At 35.1% G+C, this 17,751-nt stretch overlaps 2 protein-coding genes across 2 annotated transcripts; one reads left to right on the forward strand and one right to left on the reverse strand.

Annotated features, from left to right (window-relative positions):
• Positions 1–1,229: 1,229 nt before the first annotated feature.
• On the reverse strand, positions 1,230–3,984 carry LOC133303097 (uncharacterized; the record flags this gene model as incomplete). Its single annotated transcript, XM_061502960.1, has 3 exons — positions 3,922–3,984; positions 3,143–3,249; positions 1,230–1,866 (listed from the first exon to the last, which is right to left on the reverse strand). Coding segments are annotated over exons 1-3 (807 nt in total), but the record flags the coding sequence as incomplete, so codon positions are not given.
• A 7,249-nt stretch (positions 3,985–11,233) lies between these two features.
• On the forward strand, positions 11,234–16,355 carry LOC133303092 (cationic amino acid transporter 6, chloroplastic-like). The gene is made up of 5 exons (XM_061502953.1): positions 11,234–11,668; positions 11,778–12,000; positions 12,308–12,638; positions 12,751–12,979; positions 15,301–16,355. The coding sequence occupies exons 1-5, from the start codon at positions 11,278–11,280 to the stop codon at positions 15,858–15,860; spliced, it is 1,734 nt and encodes a 577-aa protein (XP_061358937.1). The 5' UTR covers positions 11,234–11,277; the 3' UTR covers positions 15,861–16,355.
• The last annotated feature ends 1,396 nt before the right edge of the window (positions 16,356–17,751 follow it).

A 17,751-nucleotide genomic window follows, 5' to 3' on the forward strand; every position in this document is an offset into this window, starting at 1 on the left:
AAACTTAGAAGCATCACAATACACCACAAACTTGTAGGATCCGGCAATATCAATACCGGAGCTGTAGTCAACTTCCTTTTTAACTCTTGAAAGCTCACTTCACATTCTTGGGTCCACACAAATGGGTTCCATTTACGGGTTAACCGTGTCAAAGGTAAAACCATCCGTGAGAATCCCTCAATAAAACGCCTATAATATCCACCCAAACCAAGAAAACTCCTGATCTCTGTAACATTTTTAGGACGTTCCCATTCTACCACTGCTTCAATCTTGCTCGGGTCCACTGCCACTCCTTCAGATGAGATGACATGACCAAGAAATTGTATCTCAGAAAGCCAGAATTCACATTTTGACGGTTTAGCATACAACTGATGCTCTCTCAGAATCTGCAAAACTACCTTTAGATGCTCAGAATGCTCTTCTTTACTCTTTGAATATATCAGTATGTCATCTATAAAGACCACCACAAACTGATCCAGATAGGCTTTAAAGATCCGATTCATATAACCCATGAAAACGGCTGGTGCATTTGTAAGCCCAAAAGGAATAACCAGATACTCATAGTGCCCATAACGGGACCTGAAAGCTGTCTTCGAAACGTCATCCGGCTTTACCCGGATCTGATGATACCCGGACCGGAGATCAATTTTAGAAAATACAGTCGCACCCCGCAACTGATCCAACAAATCATCTATCCGCGGCAAAGGATACTTATTCTTAACAGTAACCTTGTTCAACTGCCGGTAGTCTGTACATAATCTCATAGACCCATCCTTCTTCTTAACAAAGATCACCGGGGCTCCCCAAGGAGACACACTCGGCCTAATAAAATTTTTACTGGATAAGTCTTCAATCTGCTTCTTCAATTCAGATAATTCCAGAGGTGACATCCGGTATGGGGCAAGAGAGATAGGTCCCACACCAGGCAATAAGTCAATTGCAAATTCAATTTCCCTCTCTGGAGGAAAATGCGGAATTTCATCCGGAAAGACATCCTCAAATTCAGAAACAATCGGAATACCAGAAATGGGCTCCTTAATGGCGCCTACCAGACCTCCTACCATAATAAACCCAGAATCTCCTTCTTTTAAGGCTTTTATAACCCGAAGTACAGATAAGTAAGGAGACTTCCCTTCTTCATCATGAGATGAAACAGAAATGGTTTTACTGCAGCAGTCAATCTTCACACAGTATTTAGACAACCAGTCCATTCCCAAAATCAGATTTACAGATGCAAGATGCAAAACAATAAAATCGGCAGAATACTCCTTGCCTTCATACTTGAATTTCACATCTTCACAAATATACTTCTCATTAAAAACACTCCCCACAACCGTAACAATACGCATAGGAGTTTTCATTATTGTCAAAGGCAGACAAAATGCGTCGGCTACATAATCAGCAATAAAAGAATGTGTGGCACCAGAATCAAATAATACACTAAGCAGTTCATCTTTAATAGAAATCATACCTCGCACCAAAGTAGAGGATTTCTCAGCCTCTGGCTGAGTCACTGCATACACTCGGGCAGTAGGAGGTGGGGGAGGTAGAGATGGCTCCTCAATCATCTTAGGGGCCGAGGTAGCCTGAATTGCAGAAACCTGTCCCCCACTAAAAGGGCAGTCTTTAATAAAATGCCCGGGTTGACCACACTTATAATAAAGACCTTTTTCTTTCCTGCAGACCCTTGCATGGGCTCTTCCACAGATAGCACATTGAGGAACAGATTTAAAATTCCCCTGCTTTGAATTCCCTATCTTCTTGAACTTACCATCAGACTGCTTCACCTGCAAACCTTTTCCCTTAGAATTTCCAGTATTACTTTTAGGACCAGAATTAGAAGCTGCTTGGTCCTTGTGCTTCCTTCTGTAATATTCTTGAATATTTTTACACTTTTTAACAAGTGCAACAAAAGTATCAAATGAGTCACCTGCAAGTTTTTCAGAGATGTTATCATGTAATCCTCTATGAAATTTAAAAATCAAGTCATCCTCTGTAGGTGGAGCTCTCTGGAAATGAGAGTATTTGGCCAGCTTATTGAACTTATTCAAGTATTCATCAATAGACATCTGACCCTGCTTTAGTTCTTCAAATTCACCCTTCTTCCTTATCTGGGCTTCAGCCGGAAAGTATTTCAGCAAGAATTGCCTTTCAAATAAAGGCCAGGTAATAGTATAACCCTGACATTCCAAGGGCAGACGGGTATTTCTCCACCAATCAGCTGCATCATTCTGCAACATATAAGAAGCATACAACAATTTCTGCTGATCATCACACTCCATGACAGTAAAAATGCGATCCAATTCTTCTAACCACTGAATTGCAGCAATAGGATCAATGCCTCCTTTATAATTTGGTGGTGCATGTTTTCGGAAGGCATTAAGCATTCTTTCTCTTTGCTCTCTATTAGTGGCTGGCTGTGCCACACCACCCCTGTGACTAGATTCTTCATTCATATCATTATTTCCTTCACCCTCCACAACAATGGGATTATGAGGAAGAGGAACAAGCTGTTGTGGTTGTGGCTCAGGCTGTGGCTGTGGTTGTGGCTGTTGCAAAGGCTGTGGCTGTCGACCTTGCCCACCCGCCCTCACTTCAACCAAGAGTAATCTCATCATTTCAATATTTGCCATTCTGCTTGCTGCCATCATTTCTTGATTGGCCAACCTATTAGCCTCTAACAGATCTTGATTTGCTTTCATCATCACTTCCAGCTCTCGCTGCCTAGCTGCAGCCATATTTTGCTGCATTTCAGTTAAGGCCGTTATCATTGGATCTGGCTGTAAAGAACCACCTCGCTGAGTTACACGTGGCCTAGCCAAATCAGCTATAGTTGGATTTGTCGGGTCAATAGGAGGATCCAGAGTCCTTCTTGGGCGAACCATAATTCTGCATATTTCACACAAAGGAATGAGTTAGCTACGCTCACACTCAGTGATCAGACTTGCATATCATAGTACTCCAAGGAAAACACTCTAGAACATAATAACCTGAACAATTTATGCAATATTTCACAGGCTCTCCTAGAGAAACTGCTCTGATACCATAAATATAACATCCCCGTCTCGAGCTGGTTCAATTAACATACATATGATATAAACAGATACAGCGGAAGACTTATCTTACGGAAATACGGGCTAACTTTTTCTTTTTCTTCTTAACTTCATATAAAGCATAACCAAAAATCGGACAGAGTAACCTCTGTAAATCGGACAACTGGGGATTCTCCAATCCCACTCCCAAGAGTTCCTGATAGACAGTTTCAATAATATTCATATTCAGAAGTACCAGTCATGCAATATACTCAGATACCCATCCATGGGCGCATGCAGAAATTGGTTCCGTGCCACTAATCTAACAGCATGCAGTCCAATACAGAAACATAACTGAATACTACATAGTCATATCAACATGCCTGAATACAAAAGGTACATGCATCAACTGAATGACATGTACAAGACATATACATGCCATATACAAAATACAGGATCTAACATAATGATCCATCACTACGGAAATACGAAATACATAGGTACACTCCAAAAAGATTAGTAGCCTACAGCTACTCCAAAATACTGATCCGTCAAACGTCTCAGCCCCGTGTCGTGTCCCTGCCTAACGAAGGCTCACCGGAAGTCTGTGCACCTGAAGATGTTGCCCCAACGAGGGGTAAGATTTTAAATCTCAATAAGCTCCAGGTTTATAGAGAATTCTCCATACCCCTGGCTCACTCCTGCATGAAAGTCAGATACAGAGTATACCAGTACAACATATAACAGATATCATAACAGAACAGAACATATAACCATATCATAACAGAGGTGTGCGCTGTAATTCCCAAGGGATGACCCCAAGCGGAATTCAAAGCACGTGTTCCCAAGGGATGACCCCAAGCGGAACCAGAGTATCTCAGAGGTGTACATTGTCAATCTCAGGAAAACCCCAAGAAGACATCAGTGTACCAGAAGTCAATATAGAACTCATATCATAACAGTTATATCATATCGTCTCATATCAAATCATATCATATCATATCAAATCATATCATCAAATCACTCTATATGAATGCACCTATACAGAGTACCAACAACAATCATCTAGTCCAACCACAGTTCACTAACCATGGTGGAGCACTCAAGTAGGAAAAGACTCCTTAAACATAGAGCTTACCTCTTGAAGCTTTACCAATACGCTTACTTGTGGAACAAGTTACTTTTATCGCTTCAAGAGATTTCCGATCCTTCTCAATCCCTAGGCACACCTAGAGAATAATTTACAATGCATCAATAAAATGATACTATGCCATTATTATTTCATAAGCATACATTTTATCGCTTATTTTCCTTTCTTTATATTTTTGCCAATTCTATGCCAATACACAAGTCTAGACCTCTATACACCCGTTGGCGTTCTTTAATTTAATCAAGCATTTACTTAAGAATTTTCCACATAAATCATGCTATTTTTCTTTAAAAGTCGCGGGCATACTCTTAGGGACTCAAGGTATTTTTCAACCATTTGTCAAAGCATTTCACTTCTTAGCTCATCCATTAGTATATTAAAATGCAACACATTTTATTAGAATAAAATGTAACCAATATATATATACCCCTAACCATCCTATAGTTCGAAACATAGAGCAAGTATTTGTAGGATTTTTTTTCAACTTTGGCATTTCCACCAATTCATCCATTTACACTACATTCCAACATATTTTACCTTTTCAAACATACAATAAAATTTTGCATGATGAACCCTACATAACCCATGAAGGCCGAAACCTAGGGGAAAGGTGCACTAGGGCCTTTCAATTTTTTTATCACAAATTAATGCTTACTAAACACTATCCTTCCTAACCAACAACAATCCATCATAATTTTCACCTTCTAACATCAAATATTTCCCACTCAAAACATGCTCCAAATTTTCAAAACATAGATCACAAAATAATACCATAGAAATAGAGGTTTCTTACCTCTAATCACTTGTACAAAGCCTAGAGAATAACCTCCAAGCAAAGCTCCATCAAAAACCCACTTTTTCTCCTCCTATGAATAGTAATCCGAAAATAAGAGGAGGAATAACTCTTCACACACTCAACTATAGCTCAAATGGATAGATGCAATGGATTCCTTGAGTGGTTTCTAATCAATTTCAAGTGGTGGGTCATAAGATTTGGTTGAGAATTCAAGAAGAAATCAACAAAACAAGCAAAACCCTAACCCCCCCCCCTTTTTCCATGGCTGAAGCTCGGCCCTTCAAGAGAGAGAAGAAGAAATTTTTGCAATGAATAGTGATTCATTTAAGTGGCCAAGCTATTTAGGCACATGTGGCCCTTTTGTCGGATTTTTTCTATCGCGTATTTCACTTAAATTTACCCGAAACTTAACTTAAAGCTACACATATATTTTTATTTTTCTAAAGTTATTTACATTAATTTTTATTTCCTAAGGAACAATATTCATAATTCGCAGTACCGTTTCTGCACCGTTTTTGACGAAAAGCACTGTGAACCACTAACTGTACTTTATTTATTTTTGAAATTTAACACTTATAAACTTATCATTTTCTTGGGCCTATTTTGACTTGTATGGCATATATTGGACTTTCTTACTCTTATTCTATCATTTATTTATTTTCTGGACTCTATCGGTTGCTCAAACAGCAGTACTAAATACCCGGTAGAAACACTATTCACGAGATTTTTACGGAAAGTGCCAGACTATACAATTTTTCATTCTGAACTCATATTTGTCGTCAGAATTGTCAAATTATGTCTCTAATTTTTTTTTGCTTATTTAAGCTCTACCGACTAATTCACAATACTGCGAATTCTCCGACAGAACGCACTGCTCATAACATAGTCATGATTTCAGTCAAAATACTCGTAATTACGCACTAAATCTAATTATGGCATTTAAATCCTTAAATTAAATCTCTAATTAAGATTTACCATTTTGGGTCATTATAAACATCATATTCTTATTTTATTTAACCATACTTTACTAATTATATACTTCTTTTATAGTTCTCATCTCCTGCTATGTTATAGATCTCTTCGTTATTTTCGCTTGGGTTCAAACCGCACTCAAATCGGAGCACCGTATTTACTAAACTAAGTTTTTGTTGATTTTTCAGGTAGCGCGTTTTAGCGCCCAACTGGGCGTTAAAACGCCCAGAGGCAGTGAATTTGGCCTTCTCCAGGTCTTCAGCGCGTTTTAGCGCTCGACTTTAGCGTTTTAGCGCTCACTTGTGCATTAAAACACCCAAGGGCAGTGAATTTTTCTCCATTTCACGAACATAGAGCGTTTTAGCGCCCTTATCAGCGCTAAAACGCTCTTCAACTGGGCAACACATGTCTTCCCCTGTTTTTACATAACTTCATGAGGAAATTCGTCCCTCTTTCACCATTCTCTTAACACCTAATAGACTAGGAATGACCAACAATATCCAACATATATTGTGGCTCTTACATCCCATCATTTATCTTTAGTCCTTTAAATAATCCTTGCACCAATCTATAATTATAACAACATAATATCACATTACACCATATGGCCTCAAAATACACAAACATATAATGATGTAAATAACACATACGTCTAACAATCCTAGATGATATACAATCCCAAAATGACAAGCTATCACGTGCCATCTACTCAGGCCTCTTGCCTCGTCCCGCATCATCCATGCTAGTACCTGAAATAGCATTCCCCAATCGGGGTGAGATAAACTCAATAAACCCAGGGTTTTTGGAGAGTTTCTCCAACCCCAGAGTTCACTTCCTGCATGAAGGGTTAGTGTACACATGGCATGAACTACATCATATATCCAGAGACAATAACAGTAATGATTTAATTACAGCATACTCGTGCATTCAAATGGCCATAGAATTAAACAATCAAATCATCACGCACGCTTCAGTTGCATCTTAGTCCTTTCCACTAAGCAAACAACCTAGCCCCTAGTGCTTGTCTATTGGCCCTTTCTCCAATGACACAACAATACTATATGAATGCAAACATACCATAATACTAATATTACCATTCAATCATCCATTCATTAATCATTACTTCCATAAAAGTAATGGTGGAACAACAAGAAGGATTAACCGCCAAGATCCAAAGGTTTACCTCTTGATGTTTTCTCTCCTTTGCAAGCTTTCTTCTAGCTCACTTATCTACACCAACCTTTCTTGGTATGTCCACTTGGCAATTCCTTCCAATCACCAATACACCATATTCAAGAGTGTGAAATCAATCAACATACATCAATAAATACCTCTATATTTATCAATCATACAATCAAATCCACATCACAATTAAGGCATGAACTTACCAATCCAAATGTAGCTACTCAAGCTCTATGGCTCCCTCCAATCGTTGGTCACTCAAGGATGGTCCAATTGCCTCAATCCTAGCCATCACATGGACACAATCAATATCCAACCAAACCAAGCATAGATTCTTGCAATTTTCATAGTATAATCAAATGACTATCTAACTTCACTTCTACCGTTTATTTATCATTCCTAACAACTTTTACAAAGAAATTTAATTTCAATCTCACTCTGATATATCCCACTATTCATACATTTCTTAAAATAAAACCCTAAACATACACCTCCTTTAAATTAACCAAAAAGAATGGAAAACTTGCTATAACCCAACCACAATGGTTCAAGGTGAGGGTTCCAAACCACAAGAATGTAAGACTCCACCTCAAGATCCACCAATACCAAATTTTTGCCCTCTTTCACAAGCAATATCTCCCTCCACAATGGTTTTCACTCAAAACTAAGTTAGGGTTACGAAAGAGGGGGAGATTTGAAATGGTTTTGGCTTTGGAATCAATGAAAATGGTTAAGAAATGAGTGAGTTGTGGTTCAAGGGCATTTGAAGAGTTTCTCTCCTCTCCCTCTCTATGGTTGCCATCGAAGAAGAAGAAAGAAAATGAGAGGAGTGTTGTGGTTTCTTTACACTTAACATAATTAAGTTATCTTAACTGGGTACGAGCTCATCTATCTAGTTAACTCCGTTCACTTCCAAACTTTATCCAAAGGTCTGTAATATTTTTCTAGGAATATTTTTACTTTTACTTTCATATTTTGGGTACTTTTGCCTACATCCATTTTTACCTATTAATTCTCACTAACTGCACTTTTTACCTCAAAAGTGACCTTAATTCATTTAATTAGGTAATTTACCTAATTCAACCCAATAATGTGTGATTAATGATTTAATCACATGCAATTTCCTAAATACTTGGATTTGAGATATTATATATGAGTTCGCTTTTTCTACAGTCAATGTAGATAACTTATCTACATTGAGCCCAAAACGACGTCGTTTTGAGGCGAAAATCAAGGTATTTTTATAATTATAATTTGTTTTAGGATTATAATAGTCTTTTTAATTATAATTTTTAATTTTACAACCCAAAACGACGTCGTTTTTAGAGTGAATGTAGATGACTTATTTATATTCACTGTGAAAAGATTAAAACTTATATATATGGGGAAATGATATCTTCTTTTTAGGCAGAAACATTTCTGCCACTGAAAGAAAATGAGAGAGAGAAACCCATAAAATGATGAACCTCGATCATCTTTTTCTTGGGTGGTAGATTAATATTTTCTACTTCCAAGGCATAAATTATATTCCCTATATATACTTATATAGAAAAATATGAACATAATATTATAGGAAGCAACATAGGTAATGTTGTAAACTCAAAAAAATATGAGACCCACTTTGTTTAGGAGAGAGAATTTTTTTTTGAAATAAGCTCCATATTTTTTCGAGTCTACAACATAATCGCTATAACATTATATTCATATTTTCTATATATATATATATATATATATATATATATATATATATATGTATATGTATATATAGATTGATAGAGAGAGAGAAACTATTCTTATGTCACATGAAGTAAGTTTTTTTTCTACACACCATTCGATAACCGTGCAATATTTTTCTTTTCTTTCTTTTTTATTTTTTAGGTAGTGGGTCCCACCACTATGTGTCTACAACATAAGATTTTTTCTCTCGTACAACATAAAACTAGATAAGCCCATATATATATATATATATATATATATATATATATATATATATATATATATATATATATATGAGGTAGGATCCTTCGACACCGGTGTCAAATTTCAATTTTGACACCTCACCTGAGAGCCGTTAGATAAAAAAAAATCAAGGACTCTGATTTGCAAGCATGTGACACCATTATTTTTTTTTATCTAACAGCTCTCAAATAAGGTGTCAAATTTCAAATTTGATACCGGTGTCAAAAGATCCTGCCTCTATATATATATTATTTCATGACCTTAATTGTTCCTTTAAGACGTGTCAAGTCTATCGGGTATCTCACGACCTGGTGGAGGAAACTACGTACACTTTATTTGAGAGTAAGAATTAAAAATTGTTATACATTTATCCAGGAGGCTTTCGGTTTTGCCACACCATTATATATTCTATAATCTCTGAAAAAGAAAAAGCACAAGATAACCTTGCTTGACTTGTGTGAATAAGAAATCTAGTTTACTCAAACTGTCAAGTGCTATAACGGATTCCCAATTCTTATTTCTTTTCTGAAATTTACCTAAAGTTGCTCCAAGCAGCTTCTTGCAGTCCTATTGAGATAAATGCACCGACTGAACCCGCCCAAATTCAAAGATAAGCATCAAACTTTATGCTATAAGTGCCATATACCTATATATATATATATATATATATATATATATAGGTTTTATTAATCTCATATTAAGGTAGATAGTTATCTCATGTCATAGAGACAAACTAGTGAGCTCCACCACCTGAAAAAAGGGTGGCATAATTATCGAATGGTGTGTAGGAGAAAAAACTTATCTCATGTGACATGAGAATAGTTTTTCCCTATATATATATGGTAAAATCATTTTTGCAGCCGCTTTACATACATCAACGACATGTGTATATGAGTTTTATTTTTCTCATGTTACATGAGACAATTTGTCGCATGCAACACACAAAAAGTGAGTGAGACCCATTTTTTTTTATTTTCTCTCTTTTTTTAGTGGGTCCCACTTACTTTTTTGTGTGTTGCATGAGATAATTTGTCTCAAACAAGATGAAAAAAATAAAAATACATATATAAATATATATATATATATATATATATATATATATATATATATATATATATAACTTTGAGAGAAGTTATCTCATAATTCCGTACGGGATAGGGAATTAATATATAGGTATATACCCTATTGAGTCATAGAATTACTAGACTATATAGAGGGTTCATACATCTAAATCACATCAAATCTACATAATATCACAGATGAAGAGTTGGATATAGATTCCAGATGCTAGGATATGAAATTTTAATAAAATTACCAGGGATTTGATTCAGTTGGAATCTCAAAAAATTGATGTGTATTTCCTTTTTACGAAACCTGAAATAAAGGGTTATTGCCTTAATGGAAAATCAAGTAATTAGGGCAATAACCCTATAATGAAGTAATTATCTGGTTCTCTTCCCTTATTACCTCCAAGGAAAAGGGTATAAGAAGATACGAACATTAAAAGATAAGGTTTTATAAACTGGAGTGTCATTCTTGGATTGATCATTTAGAAAATTATCTTCCCTTATTTATACTGATTTATTCCTTCCAAGTAAAGAACTGTCACTTGTTTCCTTTTTCTAATTAATACCATACAAGTACCAGTTTACAACTGTATGTATTAGTGGCAACTGCACAATGTGATATTTTGTACAAAAGAATCAAGTGCAACTATTCTTGTCTTAGTGAAGAAATCTTTTGGTGCTTTTGTGGATGCTTGTCACATCTTTTCAATGATTCATCTCCAGGGAAAATTCCTAAGAATTAGGTCAAAGTAGTCCTTCACATAGTGATATTCCTCTGACAAAGCTTTTTATTTTTATTTTTAGCCTTTTCCTACCATAGTTCATTTTAATTATTCTTTCTTATTTTCGGTTGGATGCTATCACCATAACATACCTTGCAGGTCATGGCCTCTCCAAACACTGTAGCTTTGAGTGAGATCCTGAGAGAAGAAGAGGGCTTGATTGTTAATATTCATAATAATAAAGGAGAAGTAGGTATTTTCAAAAAGGCTAAGGACAATAGCTAGGCCCTCTTAGGAAAGGAATCAAGCAATATTCCCTCTTCCAACTTCTTATTTAAAACCTTCAATCCACTCCTTATTGAAGCCAAGAAGAAACTCAGTGTGCTAATAGACAACAATGTCTAACATACACACTGCAACAAAGAGCATGACAATGTTGTCAAGTTATTTCCATTCCCTCTCCCAAACACCTCACAGGCTTAGAAGAAGAATGCTAGCTACTTGGACCCCAGATCAGGAATTCAACCAAGTGAGACAAAGGTCTGGGGCAGACATGAAAAGGAAGCTCAATTGGTATGATCTGGTAGCACTTGGAGTTGGAGGAATGCTTGGTGTTGGAGTGTTTGTCACAACTGGTCCTGTAGCCCTTCATCACTCTGGTCCTTCAGTCTTCATATCCTATATCATAGCAGGAATATCAGCCCTTCTTTCCTCTTTGTGTTACACTGAATTTGCTGTTCAAGTCCCAGTTGCTGGAGGAGCTTTCTGTTATTTAAGATTAACCTTTGGTACATAACCTTTTCTTCCATTATTTGGGGTTTTTTTTGGTTATTCTATTCCACCCCTTTTGAATTCTACTTAGTTCATATGTTAAAAAACTTGTTATGTGTTATGTAGGAGAATTCTTGGGATATTTTGCTGGGGCAAATATATTAATGGAATATGTGTTCTCAAACGCTGCCGTAGCAAGGAGCTTTACAGAGTATTTGAGCTTTGCGTTTGGACAAAATGATCCAAATGTGTGGAGAGTGGAAGTCCATGGATTGCCAAAGGATTATAACATGTTGGATTTTCCAGCTGTGGCTCTCATTCTTCTTCTCACTCTGTGCTTGTGTCATAGGTTTGATCTTTTTGTTACTTCCCTTTCTTTCTTTTTTTCCTTCTGAAGGGAATATGTGGTTTTGCTATGCCATGTTATCTGCTTATTATCAGCTTAGTGATCCCTTTTTCCATTGGACAAACATTTTAGTGTATTATCCTGTCTTGTGACAACCAACAAACTACTTTTGTATCTATTTTGGTGTGTTATGTGTTTTTTCTTTTTTTCTTTTTTTAATGGAACACTGAACCATTATATACAATATTTTGAAAATGAATGTTGTATTCTGTCTTTTTTTTTATCTTTCTTATTTTTTGGTTGATGGCAGTACAAAGGAAAGCTCACTATTGAACCTCATTATGTCAGTCTTCCATGTGATTTTCTTTGGATTCATCATAGTTGCTGGTTATTGCAATGGAAGTGCCAAAAACTTGGTTAGTCCAAAAGGACTAGCTCCTTTCGGTGTTAGAGGTGTACTTGATGGAGCAGCAATAGTGTACTTCAGTTATATAGGCTATGATTCAGCTTCAACCATGGCCGAGGAGGTTAAAGATCCTTTTAAGAGCCTACCCATTGGAATTGTGGGTTCAGTTCTTATAACAACTTTGCTTTATTGCCTAATGGCTGTGTCTTTGTGCATGATGGTTCCTTACAACAAGGTCAGTGGTATATCAAACAATTAGTATTTTACTTGTAGGCTTGAATTGGATCTTAACTTCATGCATAGTATACAATATAATATATAGTTACTATTCCTATGATTTTAATTAGATAACAGAGAAAGCATCATATTCAATAGCTTTCCTCAAAATTGGTTGGAGTTGGGCTAGCAATCTTGTTGGTGCAGGTGCATGTTTGGGTATAGTGGCTTCTCTCTTGGTTGCAATGTTAGGCCAAGCCAGGTACCTTTGTGTTATAGGAAGGGCAAGGTTGGTTCCATCTTGGTTAGCCAAAGTGCATCCTTCAACTGGCACCCCATTGAATGCCACAGTTTTTTTGGGTAAGCAAATTATTAATAATGTCTTAATTAACAAAATAAAGTAAGCTCAAGCCATTATGTCAGGTTAAGCCATTTGAACATTTGTCTTTTTTCTTTTGAAATATCTTGACATTCTAAAATGCTTTTTTTTCATATAAATTGTTTCTTTAATTGTACTCACACTCACACCACATGCATCTCAGTGATACAGAAAATGACTCGGTATTCTGCAACAAAATATGTTGTAATTTGTGTTAACAATATTTGTGACCTTTCTTTAACGACTCATCACATTTAAATTTTCGGTTCATCCAAATCGCTCCGTATTCTATGAACTTTTTTATTAACGTAATTACTCAAATGACTTTTCACATATATTAGTAATATGTTCTTTATAACTCAATATCTTGGACTTTTCTTATATATGCTTCACTTATATATTCACACTCCATTTTCCTAATTTATTTCTCTCTCATTAACAATTAACTTTGAGCGTTTTTTTATTACATCAAAATTATTAATTTGAGATTTTATTAATAAAATATTATCTTACTCTACCCTACATTGCTGTAGAAAAAATGAAACACTAATGTTTATGTATTCCGCTTTCAACAACTTTAGTCTGTAGTAGCTTATTGACTGGTACTATATGTTTATCAATTTGCATTGATTTATTTTGTTGATAATACTAATAATAATAATAACATTAAAGAGTATTTAAAATAAATTATAATTATGTACACAACGAGAAATTAAAAAGTACTTAATTAAATTAGAAATATTTAATTTTTTTTTTATATTTATCTTAAAAAATCTTTAAATTGGTAATTAATAGTGACAATTTTAGAATTCCGAGACATATGATATACAATTTTACATTATATAAATTTGATATATAGATTGGATTAATTTAAATTTTAACTTAAGAAAAAATCTTGTAAAATTTTATATCTCTTGAGGAGAAATTTTTTGAATACTAGGGAAATGTAATTACTAGGGAAATGGTTGGAAAATGTGTTTGGTAGGAAAATGTAAAAAAAGTTGTTTGATTGACCGAAATATTACCAGGAAAATTTATTTAAATTTGCAAAATCTATGTTCGGGAGAAACTTCGCACCTGTTTTTTCACTTCCACAGTTATCTCAAAATACCACATCTCAAGTGGTATTCTGTAACAATGAATTTCATCCAAAAATCAACACAAAATTCATTTTCCCATCTATCCTATTTGCCTAGTATTTTTTTCAAAAACCTGAACCAAACGTAATATTTTTCAATATCCACTTACACTTTTCCATCAATCCCAAAATAAATTTTCTACCAAACACTACCTTAAAAACTGTTACATAAATCTTTATCAAATATAATAAATGAGTGTAATGTAGCACTTTTTTCTCATATTTGTTTTCTCATTTTTATCAAATAATATTATGAATGTGTTTAAAATGTTTTTCTCGCAAAAAGCCAAAACACAGTAGCTTTGAAAAATGTCATAAAATTCCTAATAATGAAATTAAAAAATTAAATTTTTTTTTCAAAAACAAATTCAAAGTGAATGAGATTTTTGATAAATTTCATAAGCTCAAATGGCATATATATTCTTAGGGGAAGGATATTGTAATAACCAAGTTGTGTTACTATCATGTTACTACCAATCAATCTCACCGTTAGATCGATTATATTGATCCAACAGTTATATTTATTTTCATCTTTGTATGGTTATGATTTCTCATATTTAATGTTTTCACATTAAATATGAGAAATCATAACCATACAAAAGTGAAAATAATTATAAAGTATTAAATTTGGGAAATCATGACCATACAAAAATGAAAATAAATATAACCATTGGATCAACGTAATCAATCTAACGATGAGATGGATTGGTAGAAACATGGTAGTAACACAACTTGGTTGTTACAATATCCTTGCTCGTATTCTTAATATGTCAAAAAAATACTTTAACATTGACATAATTTAAGTTTCATTCATCATGTCATTAATTAACTCTAGTTTTCTAGCAGTCTCAAGTTACCTAAACATTGATGGACATTTTAACTGCAAATACTCTTAGGGTATTTTATTTTTTTTGTTTCTATTTTTATTTTCATTAAATATGTTTTTATTGACAATCATTAAAATATCATATTATTTTCATTATGTTTTGTGTTTTTAATATTTCATAAAGGAAATATAATTCAAAACTCAGCAAGATTGACACATCTGAATATCAGTAACCCATAAAAAACATTTAATAAAAAAAGAAAAACACAAGGAGAAAGTGTAGGCTAATTAACAAAGTAAAAGAAGAAAACTGATTATATGTTATTTTGTTCATGTAGGACTTTGCACAGCATCTATTGCACTTTTCACTGAGCTTGACATTATAATTGAGTTGATCAGCATTGGCACGCTCTTGGTGTTCTACATGGTAGCCAATGCTCTTATATACCGCAGATATGTAATCACTAACCATACCCCACCTTTGCACACTCTCTTTTTCCTGTTTCTCCTTTCTCTCAGTGCACTATGCTTCTCCATGGCATGGAAATTCAAGCAGCAATGGTGGGGTTTGCTACTATTTGGTGTGTTCATGATCACTATCACAGCCTTCTTCCAACACGTGGTGCCTATTAGCATTGCTCAAGATGGTCATTGGTATGTGCCATTCATGCCATGGCCAGCTGCCATGTCCATCTTTCTTAATGTTTTCCTCATGACCACACTCAAAATCCTCTCTTTCCAACGGTTTGCTATATGGGCATGCTTCATTACCATCTTCTATTTGCTCTATGGTGTTCACTCCACCTATCAAGCAGAGGAGATTGAGATGGTTGGTGTTAATGAAGTGAATTCAAGTGCAATCAGCTTACAAACTAAGGTAGAAATTCAAGTGCATTAGTTGAAGCAATTTCTGCTTCACTAGTTGGTAAAATCAAGAAAACATTATGTACATGGTGGGAAAGAGACAGAATGGATTTTCTAAAGGGATGTTGCACTGGTGAAATCGCTATACATCATATAAAGAGGCAAACTCTTCAAGCAACAATCATTCTTTAGTAGTGGGAAAAGATGATTCAGTGGGCGCAATATTGAGTCTTTTGAATAGTACTGATAACATAACACTTCTATGCTTTGTCATTTCGGTAGCACATCAAATTCAAAAGTAAGGTGGTGGGTCAAAAAAGAGTGAGAGTGGGTTTTTAACAATCTCTTCAATATCTTTGGAAGGGATGGGTTGAATAAAGGAGTAGGACTACCTGTAAAATCTTAGACGGGGACATAAAAGTGTATAGGAGGGTTGTGTTCCTCGTACCTTTCTCTTTTTTTCTTTTGTTGTTTTTCTCAGAATGAGAACATTACTATCATCACTATACCTTTAATTTTCTTCACCATATTCTCCAAAAATGCAAAGGCACAAGGATAAAACTGCGTAGAAGGATTTGTTCACCCCTACCATCGCAAGTTGAGATTTCACGGGGAGCTCCATGTATCTCAAGCTCTGAGATTAAAAATAAAGCCATCACATGCCAACGTGAAGAAGAGTGAAAAAGGAGGCAAGGAAACAATGAGAACACACATTTAAAATATAAGCAATTAAGTAATACTATAAATGTGAAATCACAATGGAACAATGAGCATGAGTAGAGAAATAGTAACTCAATCACCCGTTTTCAACCAACTGGAAAAGCCTTAATTAGATTATGCAGAATCCTATAATATGCCTCAGTATCCATACAAATGACTAGTCACATTAAGGATCAGGATAAAGTTGGACATTTAGCCCCTAGACTCTCGAATCTACACAGGAAGGAATGTTAAGTTCTGATCTGCCAAGCTCTTACATTACATCCATAATTGTAAGACCCGGTTGGTTGTAACACTTCCACTGAGGAGTGCCATGAAAAGTATGAATGAGAATTATAAATTTAACGCCTAGACTAAGGAGATTTAAGAAGGTTAAGGAATAGGATTATTCCACCTCTTTAAGACCACAAAGCTTGTACTTAGTTATGAAGGGTTAGTTATGCATATTGAGTTTGCAATTGCATGGCAGTAACTTTTGCATTCCTTTTCTCTGAATCCTTTCGCAAAATGAAACTCATTACATGAAGTAACATCAAACATTCATCTAAGATAGAGACAGAAAAAAAATATAACGTTATGTCCTCATGACGTGAAAGCAGAACAAATATACCTATAAAACTTCATACCAATAATGTAATCCACACTTTCATCAAAAGAATTGTTCCAAGCTGAATTTGCTTTGGTGATAAAACCTTGGCTGCTTTTCTTGATTCTTCGCAGCATCAAAGGAACAGGCTTTTCCAAAATGGCCACATTGAATTTGTTACAAACATTAGATACTGTGGGGAGTGCAGAAATTCTCTCAGCAATATGCATGTCCTCTGGAAGAACAGAACCAAAGACGGTATATTGTTTTTGCCACTCCCTATGGTTGGCAAGGCTTATAAAGAATTCTGGGCAGAATCAAACCAAGCAACTGAACCCCTTCTTATTGTTGGGCAATCTTCTATGGGAATTTTCTTGAATATGGTTCCTTGGGCTTCCAGTGTCCCTTGAATTAATGGAAAAGGTGGACCAAAAGCAACCTGAATATACGAGGATTCACTTACCATCATTGAACTTGTTGAATATCATAAATACAAGAGGAAATGATAGTAATCCTTGTTGTATTAAACTACACAACATTGGTGCTATTATATAGCAAACCAATTGACGAATACAAAGAGATACACTCAATGTGGGACTTCTACACTATTAACACTAAC

The sequence above is a fragment of the Gastrolobium bilobum genome, unplaced genomic scaffold (genome assembly GCF_033153095.1).
Source record: "Gastrolobium bilobum isolate Gb01-03AN ecotype WA unplaced genomic scaffold, APGP_CSIRO_Gbil_v1 utg48080, whole genome shotgun sequence".
NCBI lineage: Eukaryota > Viridiplantae > Streptophyta > Magnoliopsida > Fabales > Fabaceae > Gastrolobium > Gastrolobium bilobum.

Coding starts and splice junctions, on each gene's coding strand:
- LOC133303092 (XM_061502953.1), top strand. CDS start 11,278: ATGTCTAACATACACACTGCAACAAAGAGCATGACAATGTTGTCAAGT. Junction 12,639..12,750: donor TGATGGTTCCTTACAACAAG/GTCAGTGGTATA, acceptor GATTTTAATTAG/ATAACAGAGAAAGCATCATA. Junction 12,980..15,300: donor GAATGCCACAGTTTTTTTGG/GTAAGCAAATTA, acceptor TTGTTCATGTAG/GACTTTGCACAGCATCTATT.